Below are 21,656 nucleotides of genomic sequence, written 5' to 3'. Positions count from 1 at the left end.
CCAGGGAGTCCTCCACACCTGCCTGCCTCCTGTCCCCCCCAAACAGTATTTCTGTCTTGTCAGGATTCAACCTCAATCCGTTAGCTGCCATCCATCCTCCAACTGCCTCCAGACACTCACACAGGACCTTCATCGCCTTCACTGGTTCTGATTTGAAAGAGAGAGAGAGCTCTCTAAAGATCGGACTTTCTGCCCATTGTGCAGTAAAGGCATTAAGATCAGACTAATAAGCACAGTGGGACGCGGATGGTGGTGTGGGTTAAACCACAGAGCCTTAGGACTTGGCGATCAGAAGGTCGGCGTTTCGAATCCCCGCGATGGGGTGAGCTTCCATTGCTCGGTCCCTGCTCCTGCCAACCTAGCAATTTGAAAGCACATCAAAGCGCAAGTAGATAAATAGGTACCACTTCGGCGGGAAGGTAAACGGCATTTCCGTGCACTGCTCTGGTTCGCCAGAAGCAGCTTAGTCATGCTGGCCACATGACCCAGAAGTTGTACGCCGGCTCCCTCGGCCAATAAAGTTAGATGAGCGCCGCAACCCCAGAGTCAGTCACGACTGGACCTAATGGTCAGGGGCTGCTTTACCTTTACTAATAAGCACAGTATCAGCTTGTTGTAATAAGAAAGCCACTTTTTCACTATCATTGAATATACTGCCTGCTGAAATATGAGTTGCCCCCATCTGTATTGGCATTCCGCTGGGCTTTGAAGATGCGTCCTTGATCTGTCAACCTGAGCCAGCCCATAACCACCCCACGTGACACCACGTATGACATCAGGTGTGGGGCAGGCGAAGACTGTGATCAGGGCTTGTGATCCAAGTCTGACACCATTAAATTTGACACCAAAATTTGAAGTTACCTGCTGTAAGCAGGACTTGAATTCAGCCCCGATCAGCTGATTGGTGGTGATCTATTTTTTCAGTTCCGCCGCACCCACCTGTCAAATTGGCTCATCCGGGGTGTGGGGGATCTGACCCCTTGTTTTAGGATTTCCCGTAATAATAATAATCTTATAACGTATAGTTTTGGTATTTTGGTAAATTGAACAGGATGAAGGTGCTGCAATGACGCAGCACACTATTAAATCAGAACTTTTTTTTATTTTTCCAGAGAATGATAAAGTATAGACACCCCACACAAGTATAATGAAGGGGACTCATCTTCACGTCGGTCATTATTATAGTGATGTCCTTAAGATGTTTCTTGGGTTTTTTGGCTTTTGTTTTGTCTCCACTACCACCACCAAAAAAAAACAACCCTTGTACCGGACTTCAAAATAAACAGTCAGGGCTCTTTGAGTACAGGACACAATGTTATTGCTTCACACCCTGTCCTTCAAGAACATGTTCTTTTATTATTTAAGAACAACACCAGGCATCTTAAGCCTCTCGAATGCATGCTAAATTTAGACGAGCTAAATTTATCCGCTTGGAGAGAAATTCTTCTTCTTTCGAGCCAAAATGACATTCCAGGCTTTTCAGCCTTCAAGAAAGGGCCTGAAAAAAGGGGTCTTAAAACAGATTACAAGGAAGTGAGGCCAGTTGCCTCCGACAGCGCTCTCTTTTCCTTTGAGGGGAAAAAAAGACGCACTAAGGATCTCGGTATCCGTGTCTTCAAGTGGGCAATGGCCGCCATTTTTTATCGCCACATTGTGTCCTTTTCTTGCCAAAAGGCACTTGACAAATAATGAATTGAAGAACGCGGCCGTCTCACGATGGCTCGATTCACACTTTTTGGGTGGGTTCGGGCAAACATGCTCTTTCAGTAATGTGCTAATAATTAGAAATTACAATTGTAATTATTTTATTGTTTATATGTGGCCCATCTGACTGGGTTGCCACAGCCACTCTGGGCGGCTCCCAATGAAATGAAGTTACAGGGAACCAGGCCTTCTCGGTAGTGGCACCTACCCTGTGGTACGCACTCTAATAATAATAATAATAATTTTTTATTTTTATTTTTTTTAAATAATATTTATTCCAAATTTAAAATCACAGAGAAAAAGAAAAACCATACAAAGTACAAAGAAACCTTTGACCATAACAGAACAAAAAATAGACAAGTAAAAAGAACAATGAGAAAGAATTTTAAAAAAAAAAAAACTTAACAAAAAATATAAAAATGTATTAAGTTAAAAATAAAACAAAAACAGGTTAAACCTTTACATATCCTTTTCCCCTTACTTATTTCCATTGACCTCCTCTCACTTCCCAATTTTGTATTCTTGTTCAAATCGTATTTCCAGCAAATCCCTCTAATCTTATTTTCATTTACGTATTTTAAAATTGAAGTAATATAATTAAACCTCCTCTATTTCATCAAATTCATCAACTCATTTTTGCTTAGTCCATTATATCTTATCTACCAGAACGACGTAATATTCTTTTTCCAACCTCCTTCTAACATTCTTTTATATTGCAATACTTTTGAAGATATATTTTGAATTTTTTCCAGTCTTCTTCCATCGACTCTTCTCCCTGGTCACGGATTCTACCAGTCATTTCCGCCAGTTCCATATAGTCCATCACTTTCATCTGCCATTCTTCTCGGGTGGGCAATTCTTGTGTCTTCCAGTACTTCCCGATGAGTATTCTTGCTGCTGCTGTAGCATACATAAAGAAAGTTCTATCCTCCCTTCGCACCAATTGGCCTACCATGCCCAGAAGAAAGGCCTCTGGTTTCTTCAGAAAGGTATACTTAAATACCTTTTTCAGTTCATTATATATCATTTCCCAGAAAGCCTTAATCCTTGGGCATGTCCACCAAAGGTGAAAAAATGTACCCTCCGTCTCTTTACATTTCCAACATTTACTATCTGGCGAATGATAGATTTTTGCTAGCTTGACTGGGGTTAAGTACCACCTGTAAATCATTTTCATTATATTTTCTCTTAAGGCATTACAAGCCGTAAATTTCATACCTGTGGTCCATAACTGTTCCCAGTCAGCAAACATAATATTATGTCCAAAATCTTGTGCCCATTTAATCATAACAGATTTAACCGTTTCATCCTGTGTATTCCATTTCAACAGCAAGTTATACATTCTTGATAAATTCTTAGTTTTAGGATCTAACAATTCTGTTTCCAATTTTGATTTTTCCTCCTGGAAACCAATCTTTTTATCTAAATTATAAGCCTCCCTTATTTGATAATAATGAAGCCAGTCTCGGACTTTAGTTTGTAATTTGTCAAAACTCTGCAGCTTTAGTTTATCTCCATCTTGTTCTAAAATTTCACAATATTTTGGCCAATTTGTCTCCATATTAGTTTTTTTCAGAGCCTTAGCCTCCATTGGTGACAGCCACCTTGGTGTTTTACTTTCCAACAAATCCTTATATCTCACCCAGACATTAAACAATGCTTTCCTGACAATATGGTTCTTAAAGGCCTTGTGTGCTTTAACCTTGTCATACCATAAATATGCATGCCATCCAAAGACATTGTCAAAACCTTCTAAGTCCAAAATGTCCGTGTTTTCAAGAAGCAGCCAATCTTTCAGCCAGCAAAATGCGGCTGATTCATAATAAAGTTTAAGGTCTGGCAGGGCAAATCCACCTCTTTCTTTAGCATCAGTTAAAATCTTAAATTTTATTCTTGGCTTCTTGCCCTGCCAGACAAATCTCGAAATATCTCTCTGCCATTTCTTGAAACAGTCCATCTTGTCCAAAATCTGCAATGTTTGAAACAAAAACAACATCCTAGGCAATACATTCATCTTTATCGCAGCAATTCGGCCCAACAATGATAACTTCAATTTTGACCATATTTCCAAATCCTTCTTTACTTCTATCCAACATTTTTCATAATTATCTTTAAATAAATTCACATTTTTGGCAGTCATGTGAACCCCAAGATACTTCACTTTCTTGACCAATGTTAATCCTGTCTCCTTCTGAAACCTCTCTTTCTCAATCTCTGTAAGATTTTTCTCTAACACCTTAGTTTTCACCTTATTCAATTTAAATCCTGCTACTTGACCAAATTCTTGGATTAATTGCAATACTCTTTTTGTACTGGATTCTGGCTCCTGTAGTGTCAAAACCAAATCATCAGCAAAAGCTTTCAGTTTATACTGTTTAGCTCCGAGTTGTATACCTTTAACCAATTGGTCTTTCCTAATCATATTAAGCAATACCTCCAGGACCGATATAAAAAGCAGTGGGGAGATTGGGCAACCCTGTCTTGTTCCTTTCTCAATCTTAAACTCTTCTGTAACTACATTATTTACAATCAACTTAGCTTTTTGTTCCGAATAAATTGCACCTATACCGTTTTCAAAACTTTGGCCTACCCCCATTCCCTGTAAATTTTTCTTCATAAAACTCCAAGAAATATTATCAAAGGCTTTCTCCGCATCCACAAATATTAGAACTGCTTTGGTATTAATATTGACTTGTAGTTTTTCTAAAATATTCATGATATTCCTCGTATTGTCTGACAAATGCCTCCCCGGGAGAAAACCCGCTTGGTCCTTATGAATTTCTTTCACCAATACATTTTTTAATCTTTTAGCCATAATTTCTGCAAAAATTTTGTAATCCACATTAAGTAGGGATATGGGACGGTAGTTCTTAAACTGTGTCTTTTCCACTTCTGTTTTCGGTATAAGTGTAATATAAGCTTCTTTCCACGACTCGGGTGCCTTCCCCCCCCCCCCTAATATTTCATTGCAAACTTCTTTCAAAGGCTGCATTAACCATTCTTTCAGAGATTTATAATACTTTGCAGTCAAACCATCTGGCCCTGGAGATTTGCCCAATTTCATATCCTGAATGGCTCCTTCCACCTCTTGATCAGATATTGTAGAATTTAGCATCGATTTACTCTCTTGAGAGATTTTTTGTAATCCATTTGTTCTCAAAAACCGATCAATGTCTATTTCTTTCTGAGTCTCCTGTGTGTATAACTGTTTAAAGTACTTCTGAAAACACTTTCTAATATCCACAGGGTTCTGTATACTCTTTCCTTCTACTACCAAGTTCGTAATAGTGTTAAGCTTTTGTCTTTTTTTTCATGAAAAAAATGAAAAATAATATTTTTTTATTTAAACCCTACACTTCCCGGTTCAAAAACCGGGCTCAGGGCGGCTAACAACAAATTTAAAACACTTAATTGTAAAAGCAGCATAAAATACAGTATAAAAACATGAATAACAATAAAATTCAAAGTTCAGAAATCAATTTAGGGGAAATCCATCTAAGAAGCATTAGATAGTCACCAGGGCTAGCTGGCTGAATTTGTCCTACTTGGGCCAGCGAGGAGGCCAGGGGAGAATTAGCTGTGGGGTCTCAGAGTGGGTGATCTTCATAAAATGGTAGGGGGAGGGAAGAGAAGGGAAATAAAAGATCAGTCTGAATTCAATTTAAAGGCCAGGTGGAATAGCTCTGTCTTACAGGCCCGACGGAAGGAGGTTAAATCCTGCAGGGCCCTAGTCTCATGGGACAGAGCATTCCACCAGGTTGGAGCCATCACTGAAAAGGCCCTGGCCCTGGTGGAGGATAGTCTGACTTCCATAAGGCCCGGGACCTCTAAACTATGGTTATTCATGGACCTTAATGTCAAGGAGATAAATAACTACACAACTTTTAGAAGACATCTGAAGGCAGCCCTGTATAGGGGAGCTTATTAATGTGCAGTGTTTTACTATGTTTTTATATCTGTTAGAAGCTGCCCATTGTGACAGGGGTAACCCAATCAGAGGGGCAGGGTACAGATAAAATTAATAATAATAATAATAATAATAATAATAATAATAATAAACAATTAGTGGAATACAGTAAGAGCTGTTCGGCAGTGGAACAGATTCCCACAAGAGGTGGTGGACTCTCCTTCCTTGGAGGTTTCCAAGCAGAGGTTGGAATGGCCATCTGTCATGGATGCTTTAGCTGAGATTCCAGCATTGCAGGGGGTTGGACTAGATGACCCTCGGGTCCCTTCCAACTCTAAGATTCTATGATGATGATAACAACAACAACAATTATATGCCCTTCTAAGTTGTGCAAACATTTTAAGGAGTCCTGCTTAGGGGCCAAGAAAAACGAGCTTTCTGTCAGTTTGGCTACTGGTCGCTTTTGATATCTGGCTGGCTGCTGTCTACAAGTCCCCCAGGAAGGGGTGATACGGGCAAATAACTAATTAGTTAAATAAGATAAAAGGCAAAAGCATTCTGCCCCCGGTAGTGGAGGGAAAACACAGCCCTAACTGAATAATAATAATATTAAAATTTAATTTATATCCCGCCCTCCCCAGCCAAAGCCGGGCTCAGAGCGGCTAACAGTAAAAATAGCACAGTTTACATAAAATCACAGTCAGTTAATAGAAATACATTCTAAAAGACAGCTATCCATCTTTCCCTTTACTCTTTTCTAGGCACCATGTTCCCAGCTCTTTCCACCATTTCCCCAGAATCCTCTGCAGGTCAATGGGGTCCCTCAGCCTTGTGGAAATGGCTGGTTGTGCGCAGATAGTTTGCCTTAATAACATCTCTGCTGCTTCTTAATTAAGATCGGCAGGGCACGCGGCTTTCTTCCCCGGCAGTAAATTCCAGGTTTGCAGAGGACAAAGGGAACAATGGGGTCCTTTTCTTGCTTTAGGTGATTGGAAATAAGAGGGAAGGCTCGTTTGGGGGGCGGGCGGAGGTTTTTCTGCCCCTGAAAAACCGCTTTGTACGAGATGCTCCTTGCGCCTTGCGCACACAAACCCTACAGATCTTCACTGCATTTTCTTATCTGCAAAATACACAGATCCAGAAATCTTTCATTGGTGTTTACAAAGCATTGGCAGCTGGGGGTGAGGCAGGGGCTGGGAGCTAATCCTGCAACTGTGCAGTGCGGATTATTGCAGGGTTACCTCAGAAATCTGTGCCAGGATAGCTTGGGGGACAGATTTGGCGGGCAACGCATATGCAGTTTTGGCAACCCCTGTTCTTTATTCCTTGTCGTCCGTTCCAGCCTGTGGAGGAAGGTAGGGAGAGAAGTCTTGACATCAGGACAAAAAAACAAACAAACGCTGAACTCATCTTTGAGGCGTGATTTTCTCCTTCAGGAAGATTAGACAAACCCATAGAGGAGAGGGATAAAGATGGCTGCCAGCTGCAATGGCTGTGCTCTGGCACCACAGTGGAGGCAGGAATGTTTTTTAAGTACAGCGGCACCTTGGTTCTCAAACTTAATCTGTTCCAGAAGCCCGTTCCAAAACCAAGGCGTGCTTTCCCATAGAAAGTAATGCAAAATGGATCAATCCGTCGCAGACTTCTAAAAACAACCCCTAAAACGATTTAACACAAACGCAATTTAACACAAATTTTACTATCTTAACGAGACCATTGGTCCATAAAATGAAAGCAATAAACAATGTACTGCAGTCACACAATCAGTCAATGAATCAGGAGCTGGACTGGGTTCTTCCACACAGTCACAAAAACAAACAAAAAAGAGCCACAAAAAGGCAAAATAAATAGCAAAAGCAGACAGACCTCAGCGTAACACTCAAATCGGAAGTGTGGCACTCAGATCAGAAGCGTAACACTCAAAACGTTCAGCTTCCGAAAACAGTTTACAAAGCGAAACACTTTGCATTGTTTGGGTTCCAAGTTGTTTGAGTACCAAGGCGTTTGAGAACCAAGGTACCACCATAGGAGGGGAGAGGGGTCCTTTGCACGAATCCTGCTTGCCTGTTTCTCACTGAGGGATCTGATCAGCCGCCCTGAGAACAGGATGCTGGACTATAGATGGGCTTTGGTGTGTTGCACAACCATCATGCTTCTCTGATGTCCCTCTCTGCAAGGCTGTTGTGCAGAAGTTGGAGCAAAACTTCAACTCTGCCTCTCCATAGGACAGGACTGTTTCTTTATGACTGAAACAATTTCAGTCAAAACGTTAAGATTAGATGGGCCATTGGCCTGATCCACCAGACTCTTCTTGTGTCGGCAGGTGGCTTGCAGAAATTCAAACATGCAGTACAGTGGTACCTCGGGTTAAGTACTTAATTCGTTCCGGAGGTCCGTACTTAACCTGAAACGGTTCTTAATCTGAAGCACCACTTTAGCTAATGGGGCCTCCTGCTGCTGCCGTGCCGCCGGAGCATGATTTCTGTTCTCAACCTGAAGCAAAGTTCTTAACCTGAAGCACTATTTCTGGGTTAGCGAAGTATGTAACCTGAAGCATATGTAACCTGAAGCGTATGTAACCTGAGGTATCACTGTATACAGAATTTAACCGTAGATCTGAACATGGAAGAATAAAATGCTAGAGCAGCGTTTAAGGTGCCAAGACTTCCTGATGTTAAGTCATTTCTAACCCAGAGTCTGAAACTTAGTACTGACATGGCCTGCCTGGTTTCTAATCTGGGGGATGCCGTAGAATTGAGCCCAGTACAGTGGAACCTCCACTTACGGACATAATCAGTTCTTCAGGTCGATCTGGGTTGCTGGTAGAAGCGCCGTTGTGCACAGGGGCATTCGGCGGCAGTGCGCTTCTGCGCATGTGCAAACAGCAGAAGCTGCTGCTGCACATGCACAAATCGGAGCAAACCCAGTATTTACTTCCGGGTTTGCCGCGGTCGCAACTTGGATCAGGCCTAAGTAGAGGCGGTCGTAAGTAATAGTAATAATAAATTTTATTTATACCCTGCTCTCCCCGGCCAGAGCTGGGCTGAGAGCGGCAAACACCAATAAAATCACAGTAAAAAACATAATGGGGGGAGGAAACCAATTTAAAATACAGGTTAAAATGCAATTTAAAATGCAGCCTCATTTTTAAATCAAGACCATAAGGGGAGGGAAACATAAGGGTCAGACTGAGTCTAAATCAAAGGCCAGAAAAGAACAGCTCTGTCTTGCAGGCCCTGCGGAAAGATGTCAATAATAATAAAATAATAATAATTTATTATTTATACCCCACCCATCTGGCTGGGCTTCCCCAGTCAAATCCCACCGGGCAGCACAACTCTTTGTTGAAATGATTCATGCTTCTTCTTCATGGTGGGGGGGGGGGACCACCACTAATTGTGCTCCCCTAAATGACCCCCATGAGCAGCTTGGGGCACCTGGGGCCGAGAGCGCATACATTTTCGAATATTTGGAAGGCCGGCGTAGCCATTGGGTAAGGTGATGCCACTGCCTTAGGTGGCGGAAGTCGCAAGGAGGCGCCCCCACCCCCCAATTTCTGGCAAGATCTCACCAAAATTGTGTGAGATCTTGCAGGGAGCACACACAAGATCTCGCCAGAAATTGGCACTGGAGGTAGAGGTGGAACTTCCCATTTTACCTCAAGCAGCAAAACGGGGCATGGCCCCTCTGAACGTGTGACTCTCTTTGGGTGAGATCCAGCATAACATGAGCAGATGTCCAGTTGCCCAGTGGAGTCTCTCCTATCTCTTCCAGCCCCCTGCATGTCCCCCCCCCCCAAAAAAATCTGCTTCTCATTGACCTGTATCATCCTTGAACAGTAGAAAGTATTGGGTGAATCAGGCATGTGGGCAGAACTGAGATATAAGACAGCCTCATCCGATTCAGTTGTGGGCTCCCAAACAGAGAAAATGCTTGTTTTTATGGAAATGTGATCCAGGGATTCTGGGGGGAAGCGTATTGGTGACGGCACAGGCTCTGGCCAGTAGGTGCTGATCACAGCCTGTGTGTTTTGTGGGCGTGACTTTCCCACCGTCTCGTTGCAGGGCATTTTCCAAGGTGTACACATTCGGTCCGACTTTCCGGGCTGACGATTCTCAAAGCCGCAGGCACTTGGCAGAGTTTTACATGGTGGAAGCAGAGCTGTCTTTTGCTGAAAGCCTTCAGGATATCATGCAGGTATGGAGCGAGTTACAGGGAGCGTGGAAAACGGAGCTCTTTCAAAACAAAACAAAACAAACTGGTATTTTATGTGTGGTTTCAAACCTGCTGCCTGTCCTACCTTTGCAGCAGTCGTGGGGGAATCTTTGGCTCTTTGCTGAACTACAACTCCCATCAGCCCCAGCAAGTGTAGCCAATGGTCAAGGATGATGGGAGTTGTAGTTCAGCAACACCCAGAGACCCGCAGCTGCCTTAAAAAGGATTGACCGGAAATCTGAATGAACGAACCATCAGATCTTCCACTTCCGGCTAACTTTCCACAAACCTACTGACAATTGTACAACAGGCGGTGTTTTTTTCCGTCCTGCTAAGTGTTTTATTACATTCTTTGTGTCTCCCGCGAAAAGAGTTCAGCGCTATTTCTCCCAAAGCAGCCAGCATGGGCCACTTTTTTTTAAAGCTGCCCTGATGTCCCTGTGCCGGGCAGTAATATAGATTGAGGGCACAAGGAGAAGGAGACGACAGAGGACGAGATGGTTGGACAGTGTTCTCGAAGCTACCAGCATGAGTTTGACCAAACTGCGGGAGGCAGTGGAAGACAGGAGTGCCTGGCATGCTCTGGTCCATGGGGTCACAAAGAGTCGGAAACAACAACAATAACAAATTTTATGGTCTGTTTTTTAGTATGCCTAAAATCATTTGCTTATTAGGGGCTACCCCACGTTTTGTTCAAAAAATTGCTTTGCAGAAGTAACTAACAGAGTTGCCAAAATTTTCAAAAGTAGGGCGTCCGTGACTTGGCTTTTGGAGAGAGAAAAAAGGGCTCCTCCGTAATTAGCTAATTGGGAACCATTGCTTTAAGGGGGAAATGCTGTGTATAAATAAATATATCATCACCACAATTTCCTTTTTAAAAAAAGAGAAAAAAGTGGCTTCAAACAGCAGTATAAAGACTGTTGAAATGACCTGCTGTGTAGGTTTTACTCTGGCAGAAGCTCTGTGACGCATTGGAGCACTTCCTCTTTCAAGGAAAGGAAAACACGGTCTTGGCTTTCGTGCCCCCACCTCTTCGCCATGAACTAACAGTTTTAAAGTTCCCACAGCGTGCAGAAGAAACAACTTTCTCTTGCTTGGGGGAAAAAAGTGGGTGGCGTGAAGCACAAAATTAGTTTTTTCCACTCTCTGGGTGAGCTGGAGTTCAGAAGAGGCCAACTTTCGCCACCTTCTCTTATTTTTTAAACAAATATTTCTTTTAATAATCGCACTTAAGCCAGAAAAGTTGAATACAAAAACGTAGCTAAAAATACCTAACGCTAAAACAGTTTTCTCACTCCAGGCAAGGTGATAAACTGTGGTTAAGGAAAACCAAAAGTCTGCCAAACTAGTCCAGCTGGGAATGTTCATGTTTTCCTGAACCATGGTGTAATGTTGCGTCCGTATGTGGAGAGTTGAAGCCACCCAAAGCGTGGAATAAATTTAAGAAGTATTGCATTCTTGCACGTAACTCTGTGCATCTACGGCTCCCTCACTTTTCCTTAGGCTATGGAGGACCTTTTCAAGAAAGTGACCGACACAGTTCTGTCCAATTGCCCTCGCGATGTTGAGCTTTTTCATAAACACGTAGCTCCTGGTCAAGAGGTAAGGGAGAGAAAAGATTTCTATTACCTTAAAAGAGAGACATGGTGACTAAAGCAAACCTCTTAGGTTCTGTTATGGCTTTCATGTCTTGGTTGTGGACTTCCTATGTGCCTGAAGGAGTGTCTCCACCCCCATCATTCAGCCCGAACACTGAGATCCAGCGCCAAGGGCCTTCTGGCGGTTCCCTCTCTGCGAGAAGTGAGGTTACAGGGAACCAGGCAGAGGGCCTTCTTGGTGGTGGCGCCTGCCCTCCCATCCGATGTCAAGGAAACAAACAACAATCTGACTTTTAGAAGACATCTGCAGGCAGCCCTGTTTAGGGAAATTTTTAATGTTTGATTGTGTTTTTAATATTCTGTTGGGAGCCACCCAGAGTGGCTGGGGAGGCCCAGCCAGAAGGGCGGGGTCTAAATAATTTTATTATTATTATTATTATTATTATTATTATTATTATTATTATTGGATTGGATGGACCAGGTAATGACCCGGCCCAGATTGTTTTACTATGGGTTCTCTGCCTAGCTCCTTCATGCAGCCAGCAGACCATCCCAATGCAAAATGAAGCCACCATCCTCGCCTTGTGCGTTGGTTGAAACAGCACAACTCAGCTTTTCCTGTGGAACAAAATACCCGGGTAGTCTTGACTCTGGTTTCGGTAAGGCCAGAAATGGAAACCGATCTCCCGCTTAGATTCGATATGCAAATCGTCGGTTCCGTTCTGAAATCCTTTCCGAAAAACGCAAATGTAAACTTGGTGGTGGTTTCTGAACTCTTCTTCTGGTAGCCATTGTGAATTGTTTCTTCCTCTCCCGAAGGCAAAGGTGGAACGGATGCTGAAGAACCGGTTCATAACGTAAGCAAAAAATACATCGGCGTTCTTGTTTGTTGTCGGCTACAGCTGAAGTTTCCCAGCTTTTTTCCGTTATATCACAATGAATGGCGGGATCCCTCCTGCACGGTACATTTCAAGCAGTAGCATGTCCCAAGAATCCTGGGAACTAGTTTTTTAAGGGTGCTTAAGAGTTCCTATGCTAGTCCTGGGACGGGGGTGTCATCACATGGTAGAGCTCTGTATAGGCATACATACAGGTGAAACTTGAAAAATTAGAAGATCGTTGTTAGGGTATCGGGTGGTTGCTCGAGAGCAATCAGGCAAGATGCCTCACTAGTCTGTTCTAAAGCTTTCTTATTGGTGCAAAAAAAAACCTTTACAACGCAGAGCGCCTCTATTCCATGTCCTGCTCATTCACTGGCCGAATCTGAGAGTGGGCGGTCCTTAAATCTTCCCCAGCAGAGTAGTCTCTTGACCCCCAGTCTGTGCCTCCCCTCTCTGCGCGAAAGCCTACTGCGCAAGGAAGGCTTGGGTAAAGGAGGACCTCCCTCCTCCCCGCTTTGCCCAGGCAAGGTACCCTGGCACCGCCTTGCATCCTCCGAGCCCTGCTTCTCCTCCCCACTAGAGGCGTGGCTTGCTTCCTCCGCTGAGGAAGTGCTGTTTCCCACGACCTTTGGGGGCTCCCTGTAATCCGTCCGCCTTTCCCCCTCTCGCCCCTGAACTGATGGCAGTTCCCTGACAATCGTGGAGAAGTCCAATCCTTGTTTTGCTGATTTCAATTAATATTCTAATTTTCTGAGATTGTTAATTTGGGGTTTTCATCAGCTGTGCGCCATAATCATCACAATTATAACAAATAAAGGCTTGACGTACCTCGCTTTTCATGTCATGAGTCTGTCTCATATATTAGTTTCACCTTTTAAGTTGAATTACTGAAATAAACGAACTTTTCCACGATATTCTAATTTTCCGAGTTTCACCTGTAGGTATCCAGCCTTTCTCATGCTCACTGAACACATGGAGGCATGGGCCCACAACCCACAGCTTCCCCCCCATGCAGCCCCACAACCCACAGCTTCCCCCTTGAGAGGTCTAGCAGACAACAACATAAGGAACAGGCCTTTTCTGTGGTGGCTCCCCATTTTTGGAAGCCTCTCCCCCAGGAGCATATATTTAGGCGTTTCTCTTCAACCAGGCAATTTGGCCAATCAACATTCTGTGGCCTTTAAAGTTGTTGGGTTTTTTTGTGGCAGCTGGCTTGTTATTTTGCTTTTGTTCTATTACGTATTTTGAGTTTTCCCGTTGATGGTGTGGACCACCCTGTGATCTTCAGCAGCTGCAAATTTAATAAATAAAATAAAAATTATTAATCCTCCTGCCGTTACTGGGGTGGATGCACAACACCCCTAGTCTTTTTTTCGTAGAATTGGTCCAACCACTTGAGATACAGGAATCTCAGCTAAAGCATCCATGACAGATTCAATCCATTCAGGATTGAAGTTTTCCTGAAGGGGAAGGAATTCTTCAGTGATACGTTCCATTTCACCCCACAGTGAGCTGTGTGTCAGGGCATCGCAAAACCTTTGCGGGGATTAAAAAGGGCCTATCTCAGGTGTAGGGGGGGGGAGCCTGCAAATATTCTTGTATTCCATCTCCCATCAGCAAGCATGACCTAGTGATCAGGAATGATGGGAGTTGTAGTTGAACATCTGGAGGTGGTAAACATTTAACAGCATCCCTCAAGACAAACCTGCTTCAGAATTCTAGTTACAGGTAGGTAGCCGTGTTGGTCTGCCGTAGTTGAAACAAAATAAAAAAATTCCTTCCAGTAGCACCTTAGAGACCAACTAAATTTGTTATTGCTATGAGCCTTTGCGCGCATGCACACTTCTTCAGATACACTGAAACAGAAGTCACCAAACCCTTATATATACTGTATTGCTGGTATAGGGTATTACAGTCATATCTCATGTTGCATCTGCTTCAGGTTGCGTTTTTTCGGGTTGCGGACTGCCGAAACCCAGAAGTACTGGAATGGGTTACTTCCAGGTTTCGGCTATCACGCGTGCGCAGAAGCGCCGAATCACAACCCGCATGTGCGCAGACGCAGGTTGCAAACATGCATCCCTCACGGATCACGTTCGCAACCCGAGCGTCCACTGTACTGGTTCGCATCCTCTCACTATATAGAAGGGTCTGGTGACTTCTGTTTCAGTGAACAGTGGTACCTCGGGTTACAGATGCTTCAGGTTACAGTCTCCGCTAACCCCGAAATAGTACCTCAGGTTAAGAACTTTGCTTCAGCATGAGAACAGAAATTGTGTGGCGGTGGCAGTGGAAGGCCCCATTAGCTAAAGTGGTACTTCAGGTTAAGAACAGTTTCAGGTTAAGAACGGACCTCCAGAACGAATTAAGTTCTTAACCCGAGGTACCACTGTATCTGAAGAAGTGTGCATGCACACGAAAGCTCATACCAATAGCAAATTTAGCTGGTCTCTATGGTGCTACTGGAAGGAATTTTTTTATTTTGTTTCTGCCTCAGAATAGGATGATTTAGAGCAGAGAAATAGCAGCCGGGCGGGGGGGGGGGCTGTTTAAGTGCCACCAACCCTCCCATCACTTTTCCAGTTGAAATTGTATCACCCGAGTGATTTTTCTTTAAAAAAATAAATGGATTAAAAAGCTGCCAGGAATTCATCGTAAGCCCTTGCGTGTATTATGTCGTAAGCTGTAAGAGACGCATTCTCTGTGCCGATAACTGCAGAAATGAACGGTAATCATTCCTCCGGCCCGAAATGTGCTCTGGCTCTGACATCAAGCCCGCAGACCATGCTGCTTTCATTTTAAGTGTGTCGTGTTTGGCTCAGTTGGCTGTGGGTTTCTTCCTTTTCCAAACTGCCTGTTTGTGGCTTCCCGCAGAGCAATGCTCCAGTCTTCCCAGGGCGGCAGAATTTAACATGCACTGCTCTTAGCTGTCAATAAATCCTAGTCCACTTAGCCACTGCGAAATGAAGCTGGGGCCTTCTCCATCATCTTGATGATGATGATGATGAAATAAAGCTGGAAAAGCAGCTGCTCTTCCAATGAGCTATACTCCTTTCTTGTCGAGACCCTAAACGGCCTTGGTCCTGTATACCTGAAGGGGCGTCTCCACCCCCATCGTTCAGCCTGGACACGGAGGTCCGGCACCAAGGGTCTTCTGGCGGTTCCCTCTCTGCGAGAAGTGAGGTTACAGGGAACCAGGCAGAGGGCCTTCTCGGTGGTGGCGCCCGCCCTGTGGAACGCCCTCCCATCAGGAAATAAGCAGCTATCTTATCTTTAAAAGACATCTGAAGGCAGCCCTGTTTAGGGAAGTTTTTAATATTTAATGCTGTATTGTTTTTAACACTCGATTGGGAGCCGCCCAGAGTGGCTGGGGAAACTCAGCCAGATGGGCGGGGTATAAATAATGAATTATATTATTATTATTATTATAATTATTATTATTGCTCGTGCACCATTCCCTATTTTGACCGAAAGCAGCTCCTCAGGGTTTTGAGAGGGAGGTTTTTCCCCCCATTCCCTGTTTCTTGCTCCTTTTAACTAAAGGTGCCGGAGGTGGAATCTTTGAGCTTCCACATGTAAAGTAACTGATCTGTGTTCCCTCCCCAAATGAGCATGTTAGGGGATCACCTGTTCTGAAACAGGGGTGTGGGAACCTTTTCTCACCAGCAGGCCAGGTCTTTTATCTCGCCACCCCTGACGGGCCAAATTTGGCAGGTGGGCCCAAGCACTGTCTGAGCTGTTTGAAATCACTTTTGCAACCAGAGGTTCAGAGAGCAGTGTGGAGCTGTTTGCAAAAGGGCTTTTAAGCAGCCTCGCTTTCAAACAGCACAGAAAGTAGCATGCCCCACCCTTCTTCTTCTTCTTCTTCTTTTTCTTATTATTATTATTGCAGGGCAGTGTACAACAATAAAAACATAATTTACACAGCATAACAATAAAAACATAATACAGTGCTTAATCATCATAATAACAATCCCCCACACAAACACATTTTCACAAGCAATGGACTATTTAATGGCCAAAGGCCTGGGTAAAGAGTAAAGTTGATTGATTGATTGATTGATTGATTGATTGATTGAATTTATATACCACCCTATACCCAGGGGTCTCGGGGGCGGTTCACTGAATAAAATGAAAATATAAAACCACAAAATACCTAATAAACATAAAAACAACAACCCAATAGCCCCCAACCACACACAAAAAAACACATTTTAAAAGGGCATAGGATGTAAGTCGGATCAACCAAAGGCCCGGTTAAAAAGGAACATTTTTGCCTGGTGCCTAAAGGTGTATAATGAAGGCACCAGGCGAACTTCACACGGGAGAGGATTCTATAGATGGGGAGCCACTGCAGAGAAGGCCCTGTTCTCGTGTTGCCACCCTCCAGACCTCTCAAGGAGGTGGCACACAAATGAGGGCCTCAAGATGATCTCAGGGTCTGGGTAGGTTTCATATGGAAAGAGAGAGTCCTTGAGGTATTATGGTCCTGAGCCGTTTAAGGCTTTATAGGTCAAAACCAGCACTTTGAATTGGGCCCGGAAACTAATTGGTAGCCAGTGCAATCAGACCAGGATCGGTGTAGTATGCTCAAACCGTCTTGCTCTGTTGAGCAACCTGGCCGCTGAATTCTGCACCAGCTGAAGTTTCCGAAGCAGCCCTACGTAGAATGCAGTGCAGTAATCTAACCTTGAAGTTACCAGAGCATAGACCGCAGTAGTTAGGGACTATCTCTGTCCCAATGGGGCGTAGCTGGGCCACCAGCTGAAGCTGATGGAAGGCACACTGAGGCCCTGAGCCTTGCAGCAAGGAGTTTCCCTGCCCCTGTCCTAAAAATGAATCAGCCCAAGTTCTTAACAGGTTCTCTCCCACCTTCCAGGATGTCCTACACGGAAGCGATAGAGGTCTTAAAGCGGGCTCACCAAGAATTCGTTTACAAACCAGAGGTGAGTGTTGCCGTGTGTGTGTGTTTGTGAGGGAGGGTTTCTTCGAAAAACTAAATGAATACCGAGGCCTGAGTATTAATATTTTTGTTTTCCACTTTTTTTCCCAGTGGGGTCGTGATCTTCAGACTGAGCATGAGCGATACCTGGTCCAACACTGTGGCGAGATTCCCGTATTTGTGTTCAACTATCCCTATGACCTGAAGCCGTTCTATATGCGGGACAACGAAGACGGACCCCAACATACGGTAAGAGTTCCAAGTCAAAATGCCTAGGGCCTAGGCAGTGCCGGATATTGCCCTTTTGCATCTTGCTTTCTTCATATAGTTTCTGGAATGAAGCAGTCCAGTCCAGCTCTTCTTTCTGATGCCCCTAATCTTGGGGGAATGTTTGTGTGTGGTGGGTGCCCAACTCGAAACAGACCCGTTGAAACAAATGTACCTAAATTGGTCATGTCCATTAATCCCAGTGGGTCTACTCTGAGTAGGACTAACGTTGGCTGCAACCCATGATCTCCCAGGAAAGGAAAGCATTGCCTAGGGCACCACGCAGAACTCCCAAAGCTTCTGTTTGCTGTGTAATTACTGTGATTTAGTATCTCTGCTTACTACTTAGGCCAGGGGTAGCCAGTGTTTTTGGACTCCAACTCCCATCAGCCTTTGCCAGCACGGCCAAAGGTCAGGGGTGATGGGAGCTGTCAGTCAGCAGCATCCGAACAGCAGCACATTGTCATGCTTTAGTGGGGTGGAACAGGATTTATCCAGCAATTCAATGCGAAGGGTGAGCATTTTAGGAATTCACATTGTTCGCTGCCCTTGGGTTTTGTTTTGCTTTAATTGGCTTTTAATTGATTTCACCTGTTTTGCATTTTATCTTGTTGCTAAGTCACTTTGAGACTCTTTTTTTGTATAAAGGGACTAACTAATGCAAGTGATTAATTATAAGTACATACATAATCATACATACACAAAGACAAACTGGGTTTGTCAGTGATTTACAGCGTCCAAAACCTGATTGCATGACTTTAAAACTTAAACACCCATAATTAAAAAGCACAATAAAATGGTCCTGTTTCGGCATTAAAATACGCACTGGCTAACGCCATCTTAGATACGCGATTCAGAGAGAGATTTATTCCTTTATTCCCCTTTCCTTTCAAGGTGTCGGCAGTTGACCTCCTTGTACCAGCAGTCGGGGAACTTTGCGGAGGCAGCCTGAGGGAAGACCGACCTGATTTCCTACAGTCCCGCCTACAGAGGTCAGGGAGAGGATTTCTGCTTCTGGCTTACTGTGGGGAGCTGTTGGACAGTTGGTCAAGGAGGGTCTGTTGAGGACGCCAGCGATTAAAGGGGAGAGGCCGGCCGCTTGTTCAGACAGAACAGATGCTTCTTAGGGGATGCGTTCCTTGACATGCCAGACTCGTTGGTGCAATCTGTCCAATACGCAGAAATGCAAAAAAAAAAAAATACTGTTGTAGCCCCTTTCTCACAAATGTGTTTGGGCTGGGGAGGGGGACAGAAATTCACAGCCGTGCATCACCTTGTTGTCTTAAGTGCTTGCTTTTCTATTCATCTTAACGCCCACCTATGAAAATCTCCTGTGTCCACTATCGTTTCTTTTTGATGCACATTTTCACAAAAGCAGTTTTCCATAATATAAGGCCATTTGTAGGTTGCTTTCATGATGTTTTCCCCTTGGTTCCACAGGCTGGGGCTTGAAGACACCTACCAATGGTAAGGACAGCCAGGTATTGTTTGTTGGTCTACGGCTGTGTTCATAGCGTTGCCCAGGTGGATCCGATCCTCCTCCTTTGGGTGGCACACCTGTCTGAGGTTTTTGAGCTGTGATTCCTGCATTGCAGGGGGTGGGCTGGATGACCCTTGTGGTCCCTTCTTATACTGCAGTTCCATGATTCCAAACCTTTGCAACCACCAACTGCTGGTAAAAAGGTAAAGGTACCTCTGACCATTAGGTCCAGTCGCAGACGACTCTGGGGTTGCACGCTCATCTCGTCCAAAGGCCGAGGGAGCCAGCGTTTGTCCGCAGACAGCTTCCAGGTCATGTGGCCAGCATGACTAAGCCGCTTCTTACGAACCAGAGCAGTGCATGAAAACGCCGTTTACCTTCCCGCTGGAGCGGTGCCTATTTATCTACTTGCACTTTGACGTGCTTTCAAACTGCAGGAGCTGGGACTGAGCAACGGAAGCTCACCCCATCACGGGGATTCGAACCACCGACCTTCTGATCGGCAAGTCCTAGGCTCTGTGGTTTAGACCACAGCGCCACCCGCGTCCCCACCAACTGCTGGAGGGGAGAACAAATCCTTTTTCAGTCTTGTGGTGGAGCACAGTTTTGCAATGGCCCATCACACCTGCTAAATGCATCAGTTGGGACATAGGACCATAGAACTGTAAAATTGGAAGGGTCTCTGAGGGTCCTCTAGTCTAACCCCCTGAAATGTAGGAATCTCAGCTAAAGCATCCAACCTCTGCTTATTAAAAACCTCCAAGGAAATAGAGTCCACAACCTCCCGATGGAGACTGTTCCACTGTTGAATGATGTTCTTCTGTGTTCTTCTGACCTGCCTGACAAAGTGAGTGACAGAGCTGTCATTCTCCCTCAGTGGGTGGCGCTGTGGTCTAAACAACTGAGCCTCTTGCGCTTGCCGATCAGAAGGTCGGTGGTTCAAATCCCCACGACGGGGTGAGCTCCCATTGCTTTGTCTCAGCTCCTGCCTACCTTGCAGTTCGAAAGCACACCAGTGCAAGTAGATAAATAGGTACCACTGCGACAGGAAGGTAAACGGCGTTTCTGTGCGCTCTGGCTTCCATCACGGTGTCCTGTTGCACCAGAAGCGGTTTAGTCCTGCTGGCCACATGACCCGGAAAGCTGCCTGTGGACAAACGCTGGCTCCCTCAGCCTGAAAGCGAGATGAGCGCTGCAACCCCATAGTCGCCTTTGGCTGGACTCCACCGTCCAGGGGTCCTATACCTTTACCATTCTACATCTTTCTTAAAGTAAGGAAGTTGGGCAGAAACAAACCTTTGGGACAATTTTAGAGGGGGAAGGTGGTTGCTTGTCTTTGTCAGTAACTGCATTTGACATCTTCAGACGGGGCTGAGAATCTCCCCTATTTGAAAGCCCAGACAGCTGCTGTCAGTCATTGTAGACAACCATGAGCTCAATTTCTAACATCTCCAGGTATGACTGGGAGGCAACCCTGGAGAGCAGCTCCCGGTCAGGGCAAACCGTGCTGAGCTAGACGGACCAATTCTCTGACACCGAATAAGACAACTTCCTCAGTTCCTGGGACCTAAATATAGGCCACCTGAATAAACCAAGTATTGGTAAACGCAACTGATCTGCCGCCTTGCATTCCAGGTACATAGACCTGCGTCGATTCGGATCAACCCCTCATGGTGGATTTGGAATGGGATTTGAGCGCTACCTCCGCTGCATCTTGGGCGTTGAGAACATCAAAGACGTCATCCCCTTCCCACGGTTTTCGCACTCGTGCGTTTTGTAGCCTTTCCCGAAGTTGCCGCCGTCGCTCGTTTTTACAAATCCGTGCCCTGCTGCCCTGATGACAAAACTGCAGTGTTGTCTGGAAAAATACAGAGACAACGCTCTCCTCATCCCCTTTTTTAGCATTGGATAATACTATGGTAAACTTCGCACCAAAGACATTTGAAACTGAGGATAGTTTTGTATTATTGCATTGTTTTTAAATCCGCAGAGCACTTTGCATTGTAGGACTCACTGACTGTTTTCGGGGAGGGAAGAGAATTGTCTTGTCTTTGGCCATAACTAGAACGAACAAAATTAAACTTTCACCAAGTGTCTGTTCGTCTGCGAGAAGCGTTTGGGCGGAATAAGAAGCAACACACTGTGAAGGTTGCAAGAGAGATGCCAGCCGTTCCTCAAACATGGTGCCTTCCAGAATTTGTTGGGCTCTGACTCCCATCTTCCCTGACCATTTCCTAGGCTGGCTGCGGTCAGTGGCAGCTGGGAGACGAACCACTATTAGTGGTCCCCTGTGCCTTGGGCATACTACTCATATTCACCAGGGACTGTGTCCAATGCTGTGCTGATATTGTACCAGTTCCCCTTCTGGCGCCTGTTGTTGTTTAGTCGTGTCCAACTCTTTGTGACCCCATGGACCAGAGCACGCCAGGCACTCCTGTCTTCCACTGCCTCCCGCAGTTTGGTCAAACTCATGCTGGTAGCTTCGAGAACACTGTCCAGCCATCTCGTCCTCTGTTGTCCCCTTCTCCTTGTGCCCTCCATATTTCCCAACATCAGGGGCTTCCAGGGAGTCTTCTCTTCTCATGAGGTGGCCAAAGTATTGGAGCCTCAGCTTCAGGGTCTGCCCTTCCAGTGAGCACTCGGGGCTGATTTCCTTCAGAAT

The 21,656-nt window shown here is 44.9% G+C and overlaps 1 protein-coding gene across 2 annotated transcripts in view; it reads left to right on the top strand.

Moving 5' to 3' along the window:
• NARS2 (asparaginyl-tRNA synthetase 2, mitochondrial) overlaps positions 1–21,090 on the top strand; it is a 43,960-nt gene extending 22,870 nt beyond the window's left edge. For both annotated transcript variants that reach the window (XM_081002211.1, XM_081002212.1), the window contains exons 8-15: positions 9,676–9,808; positions 11,330–11,428; positions 12,244–12,281; positions 17,185–17,251; positions 17,359–17,496; positions 18,409–18,506; positions 18,955–18,981; positions 20,630–21,090. In XM_081002211.1, coding sequence (XP_080858337.1) covers positions 9,676–9,808; positions 11,330–11,428; positions 12,244–12,281; positions 17,185–17,251; positions 17,359–17,496; positions 18,409–18,506; positions 18,955–18,981; positions 20,630–20,774 — 745 coding nt within the window. In that variant the 3' untranslated portion in view covers positions 20,775–21,090. The remainder of the gene's footprint in view (positions 1–9,675; positions 9,809–11,329; positions 11,429–12,243; positions 12,282–17,184; positions 17,252–17,358; positions 17,497–18,408; positions 18,507–18,954; positions 18,982–20,629) is intronic.
• The last annotated feature ends 566 nt before the right edge of the window (positions 21,091–21,656 follow it).

Source organism: Podarcis pityusensis (genome assembly GCF_964106645.2).
Source record: "Podarcis pityusensis genome assembly, chromosome: 4".
Classification (NCBI taxonomy): Eukaryota; Metazoa; Chordata; class Lepidosauria; order Squamata; family Lacertidae; genus Podarcis; species Podarcis pityusensis.
The sequence above is the reverse complement of the archived record's forward strand: the minus strand, read 5'-3'. Positions and strand labels throughout refer to the sequence as shown.